The sequence below is a fragment of the Adelges cooleyi genome, unplaced genomic scaffold (genome assembly GCF_023614345.1).
Source record: "Adelges cooleyi isolate 19-005CV unplaced genomic scaffold, UGA_ACOO_1.1 ACOO_flye_CR_arks_rails_tigmint_CR_PRNA_574, whole genome shotgun sequence".
Classification (NCBI taxonomy): domain Eukaryota; kingdom Metazoa; phylum Arthropoda; class Insecta; order Hemiptera; family Adelgidae; genus Adelges; species Adelges cooleyi.
Window position 1 is genome coordinate 14691606 of NW_026096268.1, and position 18306 is coordinate 14709911.

General features: G+C 32.8%; 3 protein-coding genes across 4 annotated transcripts in view; 2 read left to right on the top strand and 1 right to left on the bottom strand.

Moving 5' to 3' along the window:
* The window catches only part of LOC126842882 (neurotrimin-like), a 28805-nt gene extending 25928 nt beyond the window's left edge, over positions 1 to 2877 (bottom strand). The window contains exon 1 of the mRNA XM_050580093.1: positions 2791 to 2877. Within this exon, the coding sequence (XP_050436050.1) occupies positions 2791 to 2860 (70 nt within the window). The 5' untranslated portion in view covers positions 2861 to 2877. The remainder of the gene's footprint in view (positions 1 to 2790) is intronic.
* A 397-nt stretch (positions 2878 to 3274) lies between these two features.
* Positions 3275 to 9430, top strand: LOC126843228 (sodium channel protein Nach-like). The gene is made up of 8 exons (XM_050580608.1): positions 3275 to 3453; positions 5124 to 5327; positions 5880 to 6194; positions 7105 to 7285; positions 7368 to 7647; positions 8302 to 8358; positions 8434 to 8682; positions 9312 to 9430. The coding sequence occupies exons 1-8, from the start codon at positions 3275 to 3277 to the stop codon at positions 9428 to 9430; spliced, it is 1584 nt and encodes a 527-aa protein (XP_050436565.1).
* A 443-nt stretch (positions 9431 to 9873) lies between these two features.
* Positions 9874 to 18158, top strand: LOC126843257 (sodium channel protein Nach-like). Of its 2 annotated transcripts, XM_050580654.1 has the most exons (6): positions 9874 to 10230; positions 10960 to 11105; positions 11194 to 11380; positions 11448 to 11727; positions 14221 to 14529; positions 17659 to 18158. In XM_050580654.1, exons 1-6 carry the CDS (start codon positions 9889 to 9891, stop codon positions 17793 to 17795), a joined length of 1401 nt encoding a protein of 466 aa, XP_050436611.1. In that variant the 5' UTR covers positions 9874 to 9888; the 3' UTR covers positions 17796 to 18158. The 2 variants fall into 2 exon arrangements, 1 of the variants encoding a protein (XP_050436611.1); XR_007686399.1 differs by lacking the exons at positions 9874 to 10230; positions 10960 to 11105; positions 11194 to 11380; positions 11448 to 11727; positions 14221 to 14529 and adding an exon at positions 16806 to 16875 and having other exon boundaries at positions 17659 to 17781.
* The last annotated feature ends 148 nt before the right edge of the window (positions 18159 to 18306 follow it).

Genomic DNA, 18306 nt, shown 5'->3' on the forward strand with positions numbered 1-18306 from the left:
TGTTTTCGATTATTAAAAATATATTATATTCTTTGCTCTAGGTGGCTTCGTTTTCTACTTCAACTGTCTGTTTAAAACGGTATTTGGTATAAGGTTAAATCATCTTAAAATATTAAGCTAAAAACAATAAATTATATATATATATATATATATATATATGTATATTTACACATTATCTAGATCCAAATAACGTTTAGCAAGTTTGATGTTCTTTTCTTTTTCTCATCTTATAATTTGAATTATAATAGAAAACATTTTTATTTTGTTTATACATACTTTTATTGTTATTATTTTGTTAAAATTATTTCATAACAAATATATATACTATTAATATTATAATCTAGATATTGAACTCATCATCCCCTGTTACTAAGCCATACTCATTGGGGTGGTGTCAATTTGTCACATTAAGATATTATAATGTTTTTATTTGTATAGTTGTTGTTGTTATTGTCAAATAAAATAATAAGTATTATTATTATTATTATTATTAATTTCATATTTTTTATTATACAAACAACATGCATAAATAACACACAAGGGTTACGACTCTGCTCGACGTTCACTTAGATAATTAAAAACAAACAAATTAAACGGTAAACCGTGTTGTACATTATACTATGTGCCTATATATCAGAAGTTGGTTGGCTAACTTTTGAAACCAGGACTTGAAAAAGGCAACACAACATTTATTAGCATAGTGTGTCTTGTGTAATATAGAAAATAATAAATTAATATTATAAGCTCCTTCTCTGCCGTTCCATTAGTGTCCGTTAAGAATTTCAAGTATTTAATCCAATAAATTGGTGTTTGTTTAATTCAAAAGTGAATGCGTTATTAACGAGACTGTATTATATACTTATTTTATCTTTAATTGCTTCTAAAGGACGATGTATTTTATTCTTACAGTGTTTCTCAGTGAGATAAAAAGCGAAGAAACTTTTTTTTACCGAAGAGGTCAATTATATATATATATATATAAACTCGGTAGTTTAATTTCCAGATTAATTATTGGTCCAGCAAACGGGCTGACGTCGAATAAAGTTCCATACTAAAATACTTTTCGGTTAAATTAATGTGTTTGGATATAAAAATGTAAAAAAAATAATTGTTTTTATACAATGAATAATGCCAACTCTCGTATTACATAAAGTGGCCTAACTAAAAAAAAATATTTACCTGTGGGGAGGTATTGAATGCAAATTTCAGGTACAGGTACCTGTTAGGTATGTAACCCATAAAAATCTTCATTAAGATTTCTTAGAAACATATTTGTTTATTACATTTGAATGGACGGTAAAATTTCCAATTTTTGTACGCTAATTTATTATAATTTCGTGTAAATAAAAAATATATTACAAATTGAGATTTATAAAAAAAATACCGTTTTATCGAAAAGTCCACATTTATTTGAAATGCGCAAAGGGTGTAATAAGTAATTAACAGTTAAGTATTTATTATGAATAGAAGTTTAAGTGTTACAGTGAGCGTAAGAATAGATATTAATATATTATAACAAAAAAAATTGTTTTTATTAAAACGTTCTTGTGTAAATAAAAAAAATAAACACTTAAGTTGTCGTTTGAAGATCAAAAGTTGGTTGGCTACACCATAAAATATCCATCGAAAGGGAGAGGGATTATTTTCTGTATTTTTTTTTTTTTGATATTTACTTATATGTTTACATACTCTTTTTACACGTTGTGTACAGATATCAAAAGTTTAATTAAAAATATGAAAATATAAGATTATACAAAAGTAATACCTAACGCCTTTTTTGCGCTTTCTATCGGTTTAAATATGGACTTTTCCTTTTTCAGGAAAAAGACCTCCAGACTCTTTACCTGATTATCCGGTAAACTCACTTTGTCCATAACATGTACTTACAACACGTTTTAATTAAGCCATCGATAACGCGTACTTTGTCTTAAGCTTGGAAGTAGCTATTTTTTAAACTGCCCTATTATGTGTTTGAGTTGTAAGCTTTGGAAACTTGACTATCCTTATATATCCTAATATATTCTTATATTATATCCTGCAACTTGATGTATCTGCATGAAGTGTGGATACTCAACTTTATTTTCATAACATAATCAAATAAAGGGGGTTTATCTAAAACGTGCTAGATATTTTCACATTTCTAAATCTATTGTGAACATGTAAAATAACCTAGTCATTATTATTAATAATATTATTATATTTACTCGATTTATTATACTTATTTACTCGGTTTTTTAATTTGTTTACTCGGTTTATTTACTTAATTCATCTACACTTTAATCGATTTATTTACTGGATTTACATAATATTCGTTTACTCGTTTTATTATACTTAATTCACTCATTTACTAGATTCGGCTTAAATATTCATTATTATTTTTTCTTTTCTTCTTTTCCTTTTTAACGCAATGTTATTAAAACTTACTTGTTGTACAATATGTTTGTTATGTAATAATTTGTTGTATTACCTAGTTTTATTTGTTAAGATAGTTGTTTCGTTGAAATATATCTTTAATAAAAAATATAAAAAAATCATTTACTAGATTTGTTTACTCGGTAGATTTACTCGTTCACTCAATTTGTTACTCGTTTATTCGATTTTTTTACTCGTTTTATTATTTTATTTACTCGATGTTATTGACTCGTTTACTATATTTGTTTACTCAATTTTTTAATTCTGTTCATTTACTCAGTTGCTAAAAACCGACTGGTGTCCAGTGTTTTATTATAACCATAATATAAGATATACATTTAGACTAATATTAATAATAATAATATAAATGAGACTCACCTTCGGTGTTGTGGAACAGCGTGAACATTAGCATTGACCAAAAGTACGACGACGGCACTGCAGCAGTCATGACGGTGGCGGTAACGGCACTGGAACGACGCGGTGTGGACGCAACCTTTTCCGCCGAAAACGCTCCGCCTTCCACCGGCCGGCCGGCCCTGCCCGGCTCGGATAATGTGCGGTTGTCTATATTATTATTATTATTATTATATTGTGTACACACCGACGATTACACCTAGCTGCCGGTATAACGATCATCGTTATTTAGGCGAATAATACAACATATAATAACATCTATATGTGTTCGGCCTAATGATAGAGAGCTTGTGAGGCGAACCGAATGGATAGGGAAAAAAAATATGACACATGACTGTATAGCAGCGCCTAGTTATCTCTGTAATTGTATGCAAATATACCCACATAATATGTACGGGTGCGCTTTCTTTTGGGGGAAACCCTGACCGAATATTTGCGCGGATCCACCATGGCTGATGGTCGATGGGCGGCCAGGAAGACCGGCGAGGCCCGCAGAAAGCAAAACGCGACCCGCGACGGCCTAGACAAAGGCAAAGCCAAACCGCCTTGCACGCTCATCAACGAATACACGGCCCACAGCACGGTGCACGGTATGCGGTACATCACCAACGCCAACCTGTTGGAAAAGTGAGTGGCCAAAAGTGCTGTTGTGAAAATGTTGGGGGGAGGGGGGGCTTCTATTATTCACATAAGCCTAAGCCCCCCCCCGGATTTAACTCTTCACAAATTCTTAAATTTACATTCAATTTTCAATAAAATCTGACATTTTTCATATGTCAGAATGTATGTTAAACTATAAATAAGTTAGTAATTATCAGTTGTGCTCATTTGGGGCGTTATTATAATTATAAATATTATATATAAATAAAAAAGAAAATAAACTATATTTTATACCCAATTGCAAATAATCTACTGAACAATATCGGTCCTTTGAATAATTATTTCATCTCATCCGAAACATTAAATTGATCCCGTTTGATAGGTAAAAATTAAACATTTTAAATTAGTGATATTAAATTCGGAGGTATTCTATTATAAGGTTTCCGGCGCTCTGATTTTAATATATCCTTATTATTGTAATTGAGTTGTTTGTGTTTCCAAAGAGTTCATTAAATATTCATTATTATTATAAGGGTCGTCTCAGAAGCGTATATTTAGGGGTAAGACCATATTATTCGAAAACGACATGTTTCTCTCCAATTTTATAGGTTAAATTTTAAATAAAAAAACTTTAAATTATTTAGGACCTTGGTCGTGCCTTTTTGGTGGAATAAACTCGCCTGGAAACACTATTATATTATATTTTATGTAACACAAGCGTAATGGCATCCTAAGTAAACACATCTGAAATCTCCCTTTGATAGTAATGATTAATATATTCGGTTTGCTGAATTTATGCACAGTTTATTGTTGGAATAAAATAGTTTAATAAAGATTAGTGGATATCACAGACTGATTGGGATGGTAAAATACACAGCAGTATATTAAACCCTTTTTTAAATAATAACTTTAGAATATTTTTATAATATTTTCTCAAATCATCAATACACAATGTTTCATGTGAAGTTACCTAAGTGTAATGTAATGCTGGTTAAGTACATTACAAGAGATATTTCAGGTAATTTTACAGAAAGCCTTCTAACTCTCAAATTTCAAGTGATTCGAAGATGTTTATATGAATAAGAGAAAAAAATCAAGAGAAATTCGATTAAACAAAAACATGCACCAAATTCCACTTTAGAGGTGGGGGAGGGGTTAATGTAACTAAATAGGGGTTAGTGTTCGATAGAATTAAACATTTGTTTTGTCAGTTAAATAAATGAAGTAGGATGAAATTAATTTTTTTTTATTCTACGTTATTAATTATTTTTCATGACATTTGCCACACAACGCCTGTAATCTGAATTGACAGAGAAATTAGATTTCATAGAAAATATATTACAATACTGCCAAGTATTTATGATTAACGCCGGACAAATAAATTATTTATTTCAATGCTTCCGCCGAGGCATTGTGTAAACAGGACGATGGTGAATTAACAAAGCTATTATAATGTTTAAGAAAAATCAATAAAAGTTGTCAGGGGCCAAATTCAACTATACACGACACATGGTTTATAAATCATAAATATAATTTTTAAAACAAAAAAAAAAACCCAATTCGCTTCGAAATAATTATTACAATTATGATTTACCATAACCGGTCGAGTTTATGAATTTGCATACAATTTATTCATTTCATGTGAAATTTTCAATGATCCCTTTGTGTCTGTCTTTATTGTTTTTATATGGTTTCAGGATTTTTTGGATTGCGGCTTTGGCTGTTTGCGGAATATCTGCTTGTTTTATCGCAAATAAATTATGGCTTCGATACCGAGCGGTGCCCACGATTTTGGCGGTCAAAGACATACACGTGCCGTTGTACCAGTTTCCCTTTCCTTCCATTACCGTTTGTCCGGCAATAAAGGTGAAAAAATCCATTGGTCTCCAATACCTCTCCAGGTAAAATTCTATAACAACCCACGTCTACAATTAATACGTTTGAAATTAAAAAAAAAAAAAAGCTAGTATAGTGGGGCCGGTTAGGTTAGGTTAGGTTAGGTTAGATGGAATCACTTTTAAATAAACGCTTCGATGCGAATCTGTGGTCTAATAAGTTGGAAAATATGTACATTTTTTGGGTGTTTTTCTCGACTTTAAATGGGTAGGGGTAAAGTTTTTTTAATTTTTGGCTTTTGGATTATAGCGGATTTAAACTCAGATTAAAGCTAGTTACAATTCGTTTTTAAAATGTCGATAGTGTTATTACAGTCACAAAAGCGTTGACCAATCTCTTTCACAAAATTCAGTGCAAACTAATCACAAACACAATGTAACTTAAGTGATCAAATCACTTTCAAATAAACGCTTCGATGTGAACTGTTGACTGTCTTGTCTTTGTTGATTTTATCACTTTCAGTTGTAATAAGTCCAGAAAACCTATAACCCTCCCCCCTCCTCCATTAGCTTTTTTTTTACATGGAAGTAATATATAAATTGCATTTAACCTCTCAGGTATGTCAGCGAGAAGAACGATACGGTTCGGTCAATGCTGGAGGATATAATGAGCGCGTTGGCCATGATGCAGCAGCCCACTTACTTCCGAATAAACCCTCATGTCAAAGCGTCTCGACAGTTGTTTCATCATTTCAAACATTTGAACGTCACCGATTTCATGTTGACAACGTTACCGAAATGCGAGGAGATTTTCGGTTTGTGCAAGTGGCACGGTCAAAACATGAATTGCTGTGAATCGTTTTCACTGCAGAGGACCGAAGAGGGATTTTGTTATTCGTTCAACTCGCTCACTTCCGAGGCGGGCAAACACTGGTAAAACACATAATAATAATTAAACATTACACTTGTCATTAATAATTGGTATTGGACGACAGCCGTTGAGTTAGATTAAGTACAGAATTTGAATCTGCACGTCAATGGTTTTTTTATTCAATCACTTCAAAAGGTAATGGAATTGCAAATAAACATACAGAATCAGTGTTTTTTGTGTCCCTATTCGTTATACACATGGGCCATAGTTATTTATTTATACAGGGTGACCCGTTTTAAAATACTAATCGATTTTTCTCCAAAAATACTAATTCAATCAAAAAGTTGCTCATTAAAGACTTTTAGAGTACAAAGGGGGACGTTAAAAAAAAATATGGTCCAAAATTTAAAATGGCCGCCTTACGGCCAAAAACATGTTTTTTTTTAATGGAAACCATGTATTTTTTGTTAACCAAACAAATTTTCTTATCAAAACTAACAACTTTTGTAGGAAAATTTTTTCGGTGAAACCCATAATTTGTAAATTAAGTCTCTTTAGCTATTTTTAGTTTTGTTACTTTATTTTGATGCAGAGGGTAACCTTATCATGTGTGGTAACCTTGGTATTTGCGGTAAACCTTGGTTTGTGAGGTTACCATTGTATTTTTAGTAACCTTGGTATGTGTGGTGATCATTGTTGTGTGGTAACCATGGTTTTTGTCTTTGTGATACACAGAAAAGAGGGTGACGTTAACGATAAAGACAATGTAATGGTAAGGTTAAGTTAGGAAATTATAAACATACCACGGTTACCACACATACTACGGTTACATAACATACCATGGTTTCCACCATACATGGTACCTGTATATACAATATCCACAGCTAACACTGACATGTTTTGTACATGGTAAAGAAAACTGAGCATTAAAACACGATTTCGTTTTTACTGTGGCTATTTTTTCGTTCCAAGTCCACTGTCCGAAGTACTCGAAAACGAAGGCATCGTCGAAGAAGACGACATAATGTATCCTGGATGCCAACTCAGAAGGAACACGGCCGTGGGTACAGTGACGGGTTTGGAAGTGTTTCTCCGCAAAGCTAACGAGTCCGAATCGTTGGGGCTGGGACAGCGTGACGTTGACGGAGCAAAAGTACAGAACAGCTGTTATAATTTGTTTTTACCAACAAAACTTTCTATAAAATTTCTAAAGAAAACAAAACTAACGACGACAGGTGATGGTGCACGCTTCCTATCAGTTCCCAAACGCGGGCGACGGTTTACCGGTCAGGGCTTTGCCGGGCCGACGTCTTAGCATAATGACTTTGCCCGTCATTACCGTCTCAAGCAATAGCGTGAAACGGTTAAGCGTCGACGTCCGGGGTTGTGTGTTCCCAGATGAAAGGCTGTTATACATCTACCACGTGTACACTCAGAGTTCCTGTTTGATCCAGTGCCGTATGCAGCTCATTTTGTCATTGTGCGGATGTCACATGTATTTTTTCACCACCCCGAGTAATACCGACTAAAAATATATTATACAGCTGTGCATGCAACTAGGGTGGGGCTAAGGAAGTTCAGACCTTTTAAAAGCTCTGAAAGCTCCCTCAGAATTCTGTGTCTGTACTCGAAACAACAAAGTAATCAAAAAGGCAAGCGACAGTGTGACCAGTTTAAATAAAAAATAAATAATTTTTGTATAAGGTGTTAAACACTGCACATTATAATCCTCGTCGACTATACAAATCAATAGATAATTTCAAATTTCATAATATGGTAATGTGATAGCTGATGAGTCGTATATTTAGTATCGCATGGTTGCAGTAGTGAAACAAATAAAAATTATGTACCAGAGAAGTGTACTATGGGCATTATGGTCACACTGCAACTAGCCTTCTTGCTTACTTCATAACTTTTTACTTATTGCGACCCCCCAAAATATAATTGTAATTTTTAAATAACAAACTTATCTCTTCTTCGGTGCTTTACAACCGGAGTGGACCAGCCAAATATTCTCTCTCCGCATTTCACTCTTTGTCACAATTTCTTTATCTTTTATCCTAAACCCAATAATAGCCAAATTTTTCGGGTAAATAACAAGCACTAACACTTTGTTAGTACTTATAATATTATTACCATGTATCAATGTTTTGGATCAATATTGCTTAGACGACGGCAACCCAGAATGCGGAATACCACATCTTACTTGCATAATGAAAAGCACTCGTTAGTGAGATTGAAGTTTTATGGATTTTTTTTTTTTGCGTACAATTTTTTTTCTTTATTTCCGTTTCTCTACAGGCCATATCAGAGTGTTGTCTCCGCCCAAAGGTACGGCGGGATTCGAGCCTCATCTTCTCGAAACCTCTCTGAACTGTTCGCACTGCTTGCCAACGTGCTACGAGACTTCGCACCAATTGGAATTCGAATCGTTTCCCGACCAGAACCCCATCGCTTGGAAGTACCACGGTTACCTGGACGTGGCTTACGGTAACCTGGGCGCCACTAAGTACCAAAGAGACGTGACGTTCGTTTGGACGGATCTTTTGGGTAAACGATTACAGCTATTATAACGAGCGAGCCTGCCACAGCTTAAAAAAATATATATTCAGATGATTCAATTTTGAGATTAAAGCTGCTCCCAAATGGTTAGTTGTAATGCTTTGTACTCAGTTGAATCACAACCAGATACCAGAAATTGAGGTTTAGCAATAGTTTTTAAGCCGCCACATTCGGTAGTCAACCATATTTCAAATCAAATATTTTAACGAGACATGTGCCAGTTTTGTTTTCCTTGTTAAATTAATTATTTAATGCTACAACACAAAATGTGGCCGTTTATTATTCGTTCACGGGTGTCCTTCGTTCCTCAAATCGAAATGAGGCAGTCTTGATTTCGAATTATGCTAAATTATACAAAAACATCTAACTACGCAGTATCTAAAAATTTGGCAGTAAACGGAAAAATTAAATACTTGTGGTGGTGGACCATTTTGCAGGCAACAGACATGTAGCATTAATCATTATTATTTGTTGTGTACAAGTATAACATATTATAATACTAAATAGTCTGTCATAAAATGGTCATCATTTACATAGAAAGTGACACTTCTGCTTTTATCTATTCTGTGATGGCACTAAGGGTGTATAATAATATAGCTTTCTTTTTTTTTTTTCAGTATCTCTGGGCGGCGTCGCCAACCTATTCTTGGGCTTCAGCATATTGAGTGTAGTCGAATTTGTTTACTGGGCGGTGAAAATATCCGTAAACACCGTCTTTAGATATTATAACGAATAATAATGTTAAATAAATACAACATCATTATAATAATACTATCTTATTGTGTATACAACCATTGAGTAAACGTTTTTTTCCCTATTCAACGCCCTCATCGTTAGTCACCTAAGTAAACAGCGCTTCGACGAGGACGATTTCCTACGGCCTTCGAGTGTTACTATTGCCCACCCTTACCGGTAAGTATGAAGTCCGAACCCGAGACTTACTGGCGTAAAGAGTACGTTTGGTCTTATGCGACCGTCAAGAGAACGGCCGTGGCCAGGACTAAGAAAGTGGGAAACGTCCTGAAGGAATACGCCCGGTATTGTACGTTGCACGGCGTGCAATACATATTCAGAGACAACTCCAACTTGGTCGAACGGTTTGGACAGAATAATAATGAATTATTGTTCATTAAATACTTGATTCGTTACTTACTTACTTACTTACCTAGGTGTATTTGGTTGGCGATCGTGCTGATGAGTTTCGTGTGCGCCACGTTCTTGGTGAACACCATGTGGCTCAAGTTCAGCGCTTCCCCCACGGTGACGGCGGTCAAGGACACGCACTTGGCGCTGTACTTACTTCCGTTTCCGGCCGTCAGCGTGTGTCCGGTGGACAAAATCAAACGGCCGCTGGCCCACGAATACTTGGCGGCCATGTTGAACGGGTCGTATCGACAACAGGAGACTGACATCTTCCTGAACGCTTTGTCGATGCTTCAACATCCCATTTACAACCGGATGACCGACTACTTGAAACGAACCAACGATTATCTCGACGACTTGGTCAAAATTAACATTACCGACTTATTTTTAAAGGTTAAAGGAAGTGATTTTTTTTTTTTTTTTAAATAAATCGGCTAGGAAAGCAATGATTTGTTATTTAATTGTTATCCATTTATTCGATTTATTCGTTATTTTTAACGTGAAATGTGAATACGTTTTATGGCCGGGGGTAACACGTTACGTAAAACTTTTTAGTAACATTAAGATATGTCCATTAAAACGTGGTTTTACGCTTTTATCGAATGGTTTACTCGTTAACTATATTTATTAGATGTATTTACTCTTTTTAGCGGTTTATTTACACGTTTACTCTTTCTACTCGTTTACTTGATTTGTCTACTCATTTACTCGATTTCTTTACTCATTTTTAGTTTTACTGTCAGGACTTCTTACTCGTTTACTCTTTATATTTACTCATTTACTTGATCACTCGATTTGTCTACTTGTTTACTTTAGATTAATTTACTCTTTTTTTACTCGTGTACTTAATTTTTTTACTCGTTTATTAGATTTATTTACACATTTTATTATTTCAATTACTCGACTTATTTACTCGTTTACATAATGTTTTTTGATAAAATAATCCATACTATAATGATAAAATCTCCTTAATTTCGCCTGCGAGTAATTTATAATTTATTATTGGCTTCAAGCATCTAACCCAATGACCACTGCGCTTGTTGCACGAGACGATTCAAATGGATTGCAATTTGTCCTTGCACTAAATAATAATATGTAATTATTATTCCAAAACCATTGCAGGTGATGCCCACTTGCGACGAGGTGTTCAGCACTTGTTTTTGGATAGGTCATTCGTTCAACTGTTGCGAGTTGTTCAGCTTGCAGAGAACCGAAGAGGGATTTTGCTATTCGTTTAACTCGCTGAACTCCATCGACGCGGTTAATTGGTAATTGGGCGAATAGACACACATAAATACACAAAGGCAAGAGGGTGTTGAAATAAGGGGTAAAAATAACGTTGGGTATTTGTTTTAGTCCGAAAATCAACACTTTGGAAGTAGAGGAGAACTTAATGGCGAACATGACCGGTGATTGGAATTGTGCTCTCAGGCGAAACACTGCGGCAGGTGCGACGACCGGATTGCAATTGTACTTCAACAAGTTCAACGATTCCGAACGATTAGTGAACGCATCCGATATTTCAGGTCCACAGGCAGTAAAGGTGGGTACAATCAAAAACTTCAATCAAAACAAATGTCATTTGTTTGATATTATTGTCTATTTTATAGGTTCAAGTGTTTTATGCGACAGAGTATCCGGAATCCGGTGTGGGCACCATCGTGCACGCGGAAAAAGGTCTCAAGCTCAACATCATGGTGAAACCTTATGTGACCATAAGCACGGATGCCATCAGACAATTGTCGGTAGAAGAGAGATTTTGTTATTTTCCCGACGAACAGCAGCTGAGCGTGTCCAAGTCGTACACGCAAAAATCTTGCCTCATCGAATGTCGCTTGAACTACATACACGAAAAGTGCCAATGCCGTCCGTACTATTTCAATATGCTCGGTACGTTCACAGCTGCTGTACATATCGTAGATGCCACAATACTTGCATACATACATATGTTTATTCCAATAATTGTTTACAACATCATCCACAGCATACAGTGCAAATTTACACGAAAATTACCACAGAAAGACAAAATGAATTGTTCTAAATAAGATTATAAGAAAATAAGTACTACTATGTAAGAACAATATTGGTTTTAACATATACATGTCTTACTCGATTTACTCGGTTACTCGATTTATTTACTCGTCTATTCCATTTGTGTACTCGTTCACTCAGTTTATTTACTGTATTTGAGTACTAAATGACTCGTTTTATTTACTCGTTTTCTAGATCTATTTACTAAATTACTCGAATTTTTTACTCGTTTATTCGATTTGTTTACTAGATTTATTAACTGTATTTGAGTACTAGACTACTCGTTTCGAGTACTATATTACTCGATTTATTTACTCGGTTATTCGAATATTTATTCGTCTATTCGATCTGTGTACTCGTTTACTTGATTTATTAACTGTATTTGAGTACTAGATTATTCGTTTTCTAGATTTATTTACTAGGTTACTCGACTTTTTACTCGTTTATTCGATTTGTGTACTAGATTTGTTTACTTGATTTATTAACTGTATTTGAGTTCTAGATTACTCGATTTATTTACTCGTTTCTTGACTAGGAGAAACATTTGAATCTTATGAAAATGGCCAAATTCAAGATTAATTTGTTTTTTCTTAAAAAGGAGGTAACTGTATTCGCATTATTGTTTCCGATACTTGTACTGTTTAATTAAATCATTGTTCTAATGGTATAAATAGTTGTACTTACCCAAAATGTTTTTAGAACCAAAAAAGTTTTTTTAAACGTCAAACAAACGATTGGGCAGACAAAAATAGTATAAAACGTCCAAGCTAAGAATTGACTTAATTCCATTGTGACTTCTAAAGGAATTAATTATTTTTTGTAGAATTTCTTTTACTGCACACGAAATTTAATACCTTTTTTTCATGTATCACTAACCTGGAAAACTATAACAAGGGCAAGTGATGGGAACTGATTTTACAAAAAAACACAACGTTATTTTAATTTAAAAACTTTAAAAATATTAGATATAAATACAATAAGATGGTCAACTTTGTACAAATTAACTTATTTAGTTATATTAAAAATATGTTTTGTAATGAAATGTAAAACATAATAAGTTTTAGAAGTATGAACATAAATTAAATTTTATTATTTTTTACTTTTCAAGTTGTGAGTGTTTGGGCAGAAAATGTTTCTATACATTGAAATAATATTAAATAAATTATAATGCCTACGCCTTACAAGTACTCGTGCGGGATAGTTTAATTTTAGTGATGACAAATTGAAATAAATTATAATACACCTGGAAAAACGTTCCACTCAAACCGGGAAACAAATGGATTGATATAAAAATATACATTTATTTTTTACTTATATAGAACTCATTTGTAGGGGTTAATTTTTTAGTCTGTAGGTAATCAGAGGGGTGAAAGAATAGGCATTTAAAACAATTTTTTTTCTTCAAATTTTTGTATAATGCCTTTTGTTTGACGTAAACACCAAGTTTTTGCACTTTATTTCAAGAAAATGTTACATGTATTTCAAATAAAAATATGAAATCTGGACCAAGTCATTGACTTCATTGTACTTACAAAATGTAGTGTCTTACGGTGACCATCAGTATTTCTTAGTGGTTTATTTAAAATCGTTTAAGAAAAAAAATGAGCAGTTAAATACTTTATCTAGTACTTAACCGAATCGATTGAAGTACATTTTTCACATAAACATTATTAGTAGTAGTAAATGGGTCATTTACTTTGCCCTTAAACACTGACAGATCTCTCTTAGGGGTAGGGGGGAATTAAAAACAATAACAATTTTGAATACTGTCGAATATAATAAGCAGAGCTCGAATGTTAATGGCCATAAATGTATTATTGTTATTATATTATTATTATAAATGTATTAAAATATTATTTTGTAACCAGAATTGTCTGATTTAAAATGTGGTGTTCGCGAATCGAATTTCAATTTTATTTGTGTAAAAATATGCAAAGTCATAAACATCCGAGTTTTAATTGTAAGATACAACAAAAAAGTAATATGGTATCTCCAAAGAGAGAAAAAAAAAGGTGAGCATGATCTCCACTGCACGGAAGTCCATAGGAACATGGATATGTCTTAATATACAAGTATAGGAACCTGGTACTTTCTAATCTCTTACCACTTATCTCTTCCCTCCTCGTCTCCAGCATCCAGCTGGACCATTTCGACATCTATCTGGACCACCTCTTATCTCTTATCTCCTCCCTCCTCGCCTCCATCATCCAGCTGGACTATCTCTTAACTCTAATCCACTATCTCAATTTTATCTCCTATGAAAATAGAGGTAAAAATCTCCGATTGACCCCCAGTCCAGTAACATAACAATCCATGTTAACTAGAAAATTATAAAATTATTATTTTTAACAGACAACCGCGTTCCGGTGTGCAACTCCACACAGCTAATGTGCATAGCCCGGCACAACAGCGAGTTGCGTTTCTTCAGCCCGCCCGTGGGCAACATCCGGGGCTTCATGCAGGTGGAAATGCTGTCGCCGCTCAACTGTTCGCAGTGCCTGCCTACGTGCCACGAAAGCGTGTACGACATTGACGTGGACTACTCTCTGGACTCCCATCCGTTGACCAGGGACAGCTACGGTGCAGTCGACATATTCTACAGGAACGAGGGTGCCGTCAAGTATCAAAGGGACGTGACTTTCGGATGGATCGACCTCTTAGGTGAACATCATTAATAATAATATTGGTATATATGACGTATAGAAACGGTTTAGGGATCGAATCGAACCTTTTTTTTGAATGAAAAAAATACAGTGCAAAACAGCTGCTATGTACAGACAGACTGTAGCGATTTACCAACAGCTTTATGAACAGCTGTAAAAATCGCCTACATTGTCCATTTTTGTTTACATCATTTGCTAAGTGTACATGCCTTCAATAGAGATACCTAGTTGTGACCTCACCACATGAAAATATGTTTATAACAATTATTATACAAACACAGATTAGATAAAACTCAGGAAAATATATTTAAAAATGTGTCAAGGAGTCGCTTGGTATAAATTTAAGTGTATATATTATATATAAACATATTAAGCATACAGGCACAGATTAGATTTTGATACAATAATTATAGTAAAAGGCGCTGTATAATAATTTAATTCCTCGTATGTGGCCATACTGCGCTGAGGCAGGTTCGAGTTATCAGTAAATCCCGAAGTGCACCATCTGGTTTAATCTAACCTGTGATATTAAGTTGAAACACAGAATCACAGATGTATACAGATTTAAATATTCACACACATAAATCCCACAAAAATGGCGGACGTCGAATTCCATTTTTATCACTAGTCAGCAATTTAGTTAATTATAATTTATATATCTGTGTATTATTATTTATTTTGATCACAGAATAAATGAAATCAGAGATGACACTAAATTAAAACAATGATTTTCAGACGAGGCCCAAAATCTTCTCCCCAAAAAAAATATGTCTTAACACAACAGATGATGTATAGAAAAAAACTAAAATAAATAATAATAGATGATAGAAGATGGCCGTCACGTTTTTTTAGTGTATATGTACCGTTTTAAATTTTGAGAGTGTCCATTTACTTTATTGAACAAAATATTAGTACTTTCTATTAATAAACTACTGTCATTTGAAAGTATAATAAAGTCAGTTTCACTTTATTATATTCTATGAAATATGAATATTAGACATTGATTTGTCCAATTACAGTTTATTTCTTTAAAAAAATAACCCGTCCATTTTGTGTATTAAAACCGTATGAACTCTTTCACTTGTTCATAACCAGTTTTGGATATTTACTTTTAAAATGATTTTAAAGTTTAAAATTTTGGACGAAAGGAAGGGTGGAGTGTAATATTAATTACAAATAATTAACTAATAACTGTGAAAGTATATGAAAAATAATAATTAAACAAATTTCAATAATTTTTGAGATATTGGCTAGTTTATAGTTAGTGAATCACCCTGTATAAATGGCGGGGGGGGGGGCAAGAGAGGAAGCGTGCAGAATAAATCTTTATTTAAGAAACTTAAAGATAATAATTGAGACATGCTTAACTACTTGGCACGTGATTTTTTTTTACAAATTACTAAGGAAAAAAATGTATTTAAAATAAAGTTGAGATAATCTACACGTAATTGAATTTTCCGCCAAACAATGCGAAAAAAAAACAAAAAAATACTTTGTAAAATCAAAGAATGTCTAACGTTAATTAAATCTTACAAAAACATTTTGCGATGTTCGACTTATAAAATTAAATCTCGTTTCGTTATGAGTTTAAAAAGTTTTGAGTAAATTATATATCACAAACACTATTGTGTTTGTATTAAACTTTTAAACATTTGAATTACTAACAATATTCGGAGTTTAAGTTCCAATGCTGAGCCGAGAAGGATTTGGTTCTTTAATGATGTGGTTTTTCTTTTGTATGTCTTTACCTAAACCATAAGTTTTTTTCCTCTGCATCTCCATCGAACCGAATTTGTAAGAGATCAGTAGGGCAAAAGTTGGAAATTTCAAAGAACATATTTAATTAGTCATGACCCTATTCACAAATCACTATTGAAACTCAATTTTTGATAATACCTTGCTTTAAATAGGCGCAATTTTAGAACTCGGCAGCAAAAATTAGACTGAAGTTAGGTCTAATCTGTTGCCAATCATTTTTTTTTATTTTTTTAAAATAATACCAAAAAAGTTACTCAAAAATTATTAGATTGCGGATTTTAAGGTTATTTGTGTTCAAAAACTTGAAATTTAGTAAACGGTTGATAACACATAAGTACACTGAAAAAAATGTGATCATTATTTTTTTAACCGATGAAACAGTGTAACAGTATTTTATATTATATTATACCAAATCTAACCTAACCTAACCCACCCACCCAACCCATCCTAACCTAACCTAACCTTATCTATACTGAATGTGATATTATCAATATTTTTTATTTTTTATTTATGTATGTGTATACTTACATGGAAAATAACTTGCTAAAAAATTTACTTGCTCTAAACCCCTTGTCTTAGCATAGAGGTAATGAGTATATTATACTATTTTCATCACCTTCGCTATATTTAATATTATTGTAAAGTTTCCAGTGGAATATCATATTATAATAATTCATACACGAACAACCCACAGCTATATATTATATATTGTAATAATGTAGTTACTTATCAGCTAAAATAGGGTTGAAACAACACACACCGCTGTTGGTTTATCTAATTTATTATTGTTTACAACACGTGCGTGTGTTTTATATTATTTATAATTTTTTTAATGATGCGTTTCATAATAATTGAACGTTGAAAATTATTGCGCCTGGAGTAGTTGAATAATTACAATATTTATTATGTACATGTGTATAATAATATATTTTATATGTCTACTTTACATAGGTACACAAAATAATTGTATAATAAACTCTACCGTTTTTTTGTACGCAAAATTAAATTGTGCAATAAAAGCATACCTACACCTTTCAGTTTTAATTCTACTGATTAATACATACCGCATAAAACAATTTTTTTTTCCTACAAGCAAATTAAAATGTATAATTGAGTATGATAGACCATAATGACAGGTATAATTTTTTGATGCGCTAAACAGTTATAATATAATAATTTGACCAGCTTAATTAATCAATTAAACATTAGTTTTAAAAGATACATTCATGTTATTATAGTTATATAATTTGATACTCTATTTTCTGCTTTATACAATTCTTGATAATTGGTCTTTATGCCTTAATTTATTATAAATAGGTAAAATCTTCTTTGATTGCAGTTATTACAAATATTTGTGTTTTTGTTACAGTATCATTCGGAGGTATTGCCGGACTTTTCTTGGGATTTAGCCTTTTGACGATAATCGAATTCGTGTATTGGGGTATCAAGCTGCTCGTCCAATACACACATTATATAATGAACAAGAACAAAGTTTTGCCAAACTGATGGTTTTTTTTTAAATTAAAAAACATTTAGGGTGTCTAAGCACACTTAGTAGTTGCGCACCTGCATAGTATGTAACATCGAAAAAATATTAGTCTAGCTTATAATATTATCTTGCAACGTTATGCAATCATTTAATTGCCTATAATATATTATTTACACTACATTTTCCACTCAAACAATTTGTTTTGTAATCATTTTTATTTTTAAACTATATAACATAATATGTTATAATCAACAAAGTCTATGAAATAAGTAGGTACATACAGTTTAACCCTTAACTTGGCAAGGGCCGAATTAACAACAAAAAAGTTCTATTTATTAGCAATACTGGGCGTAATTTGAATTCGAATAGTTTTTGAAAATTAAAATACACTAATATAATACTCACAGAAACAAAAAAAAATTGTATTTTTATTTTAACAAATACACAAATAATAATTTCAAACATTTTTATTATTTAAACAACAAATAAAAACTGATTTAAATACTCTCAACTTTTACTCTAAAATAA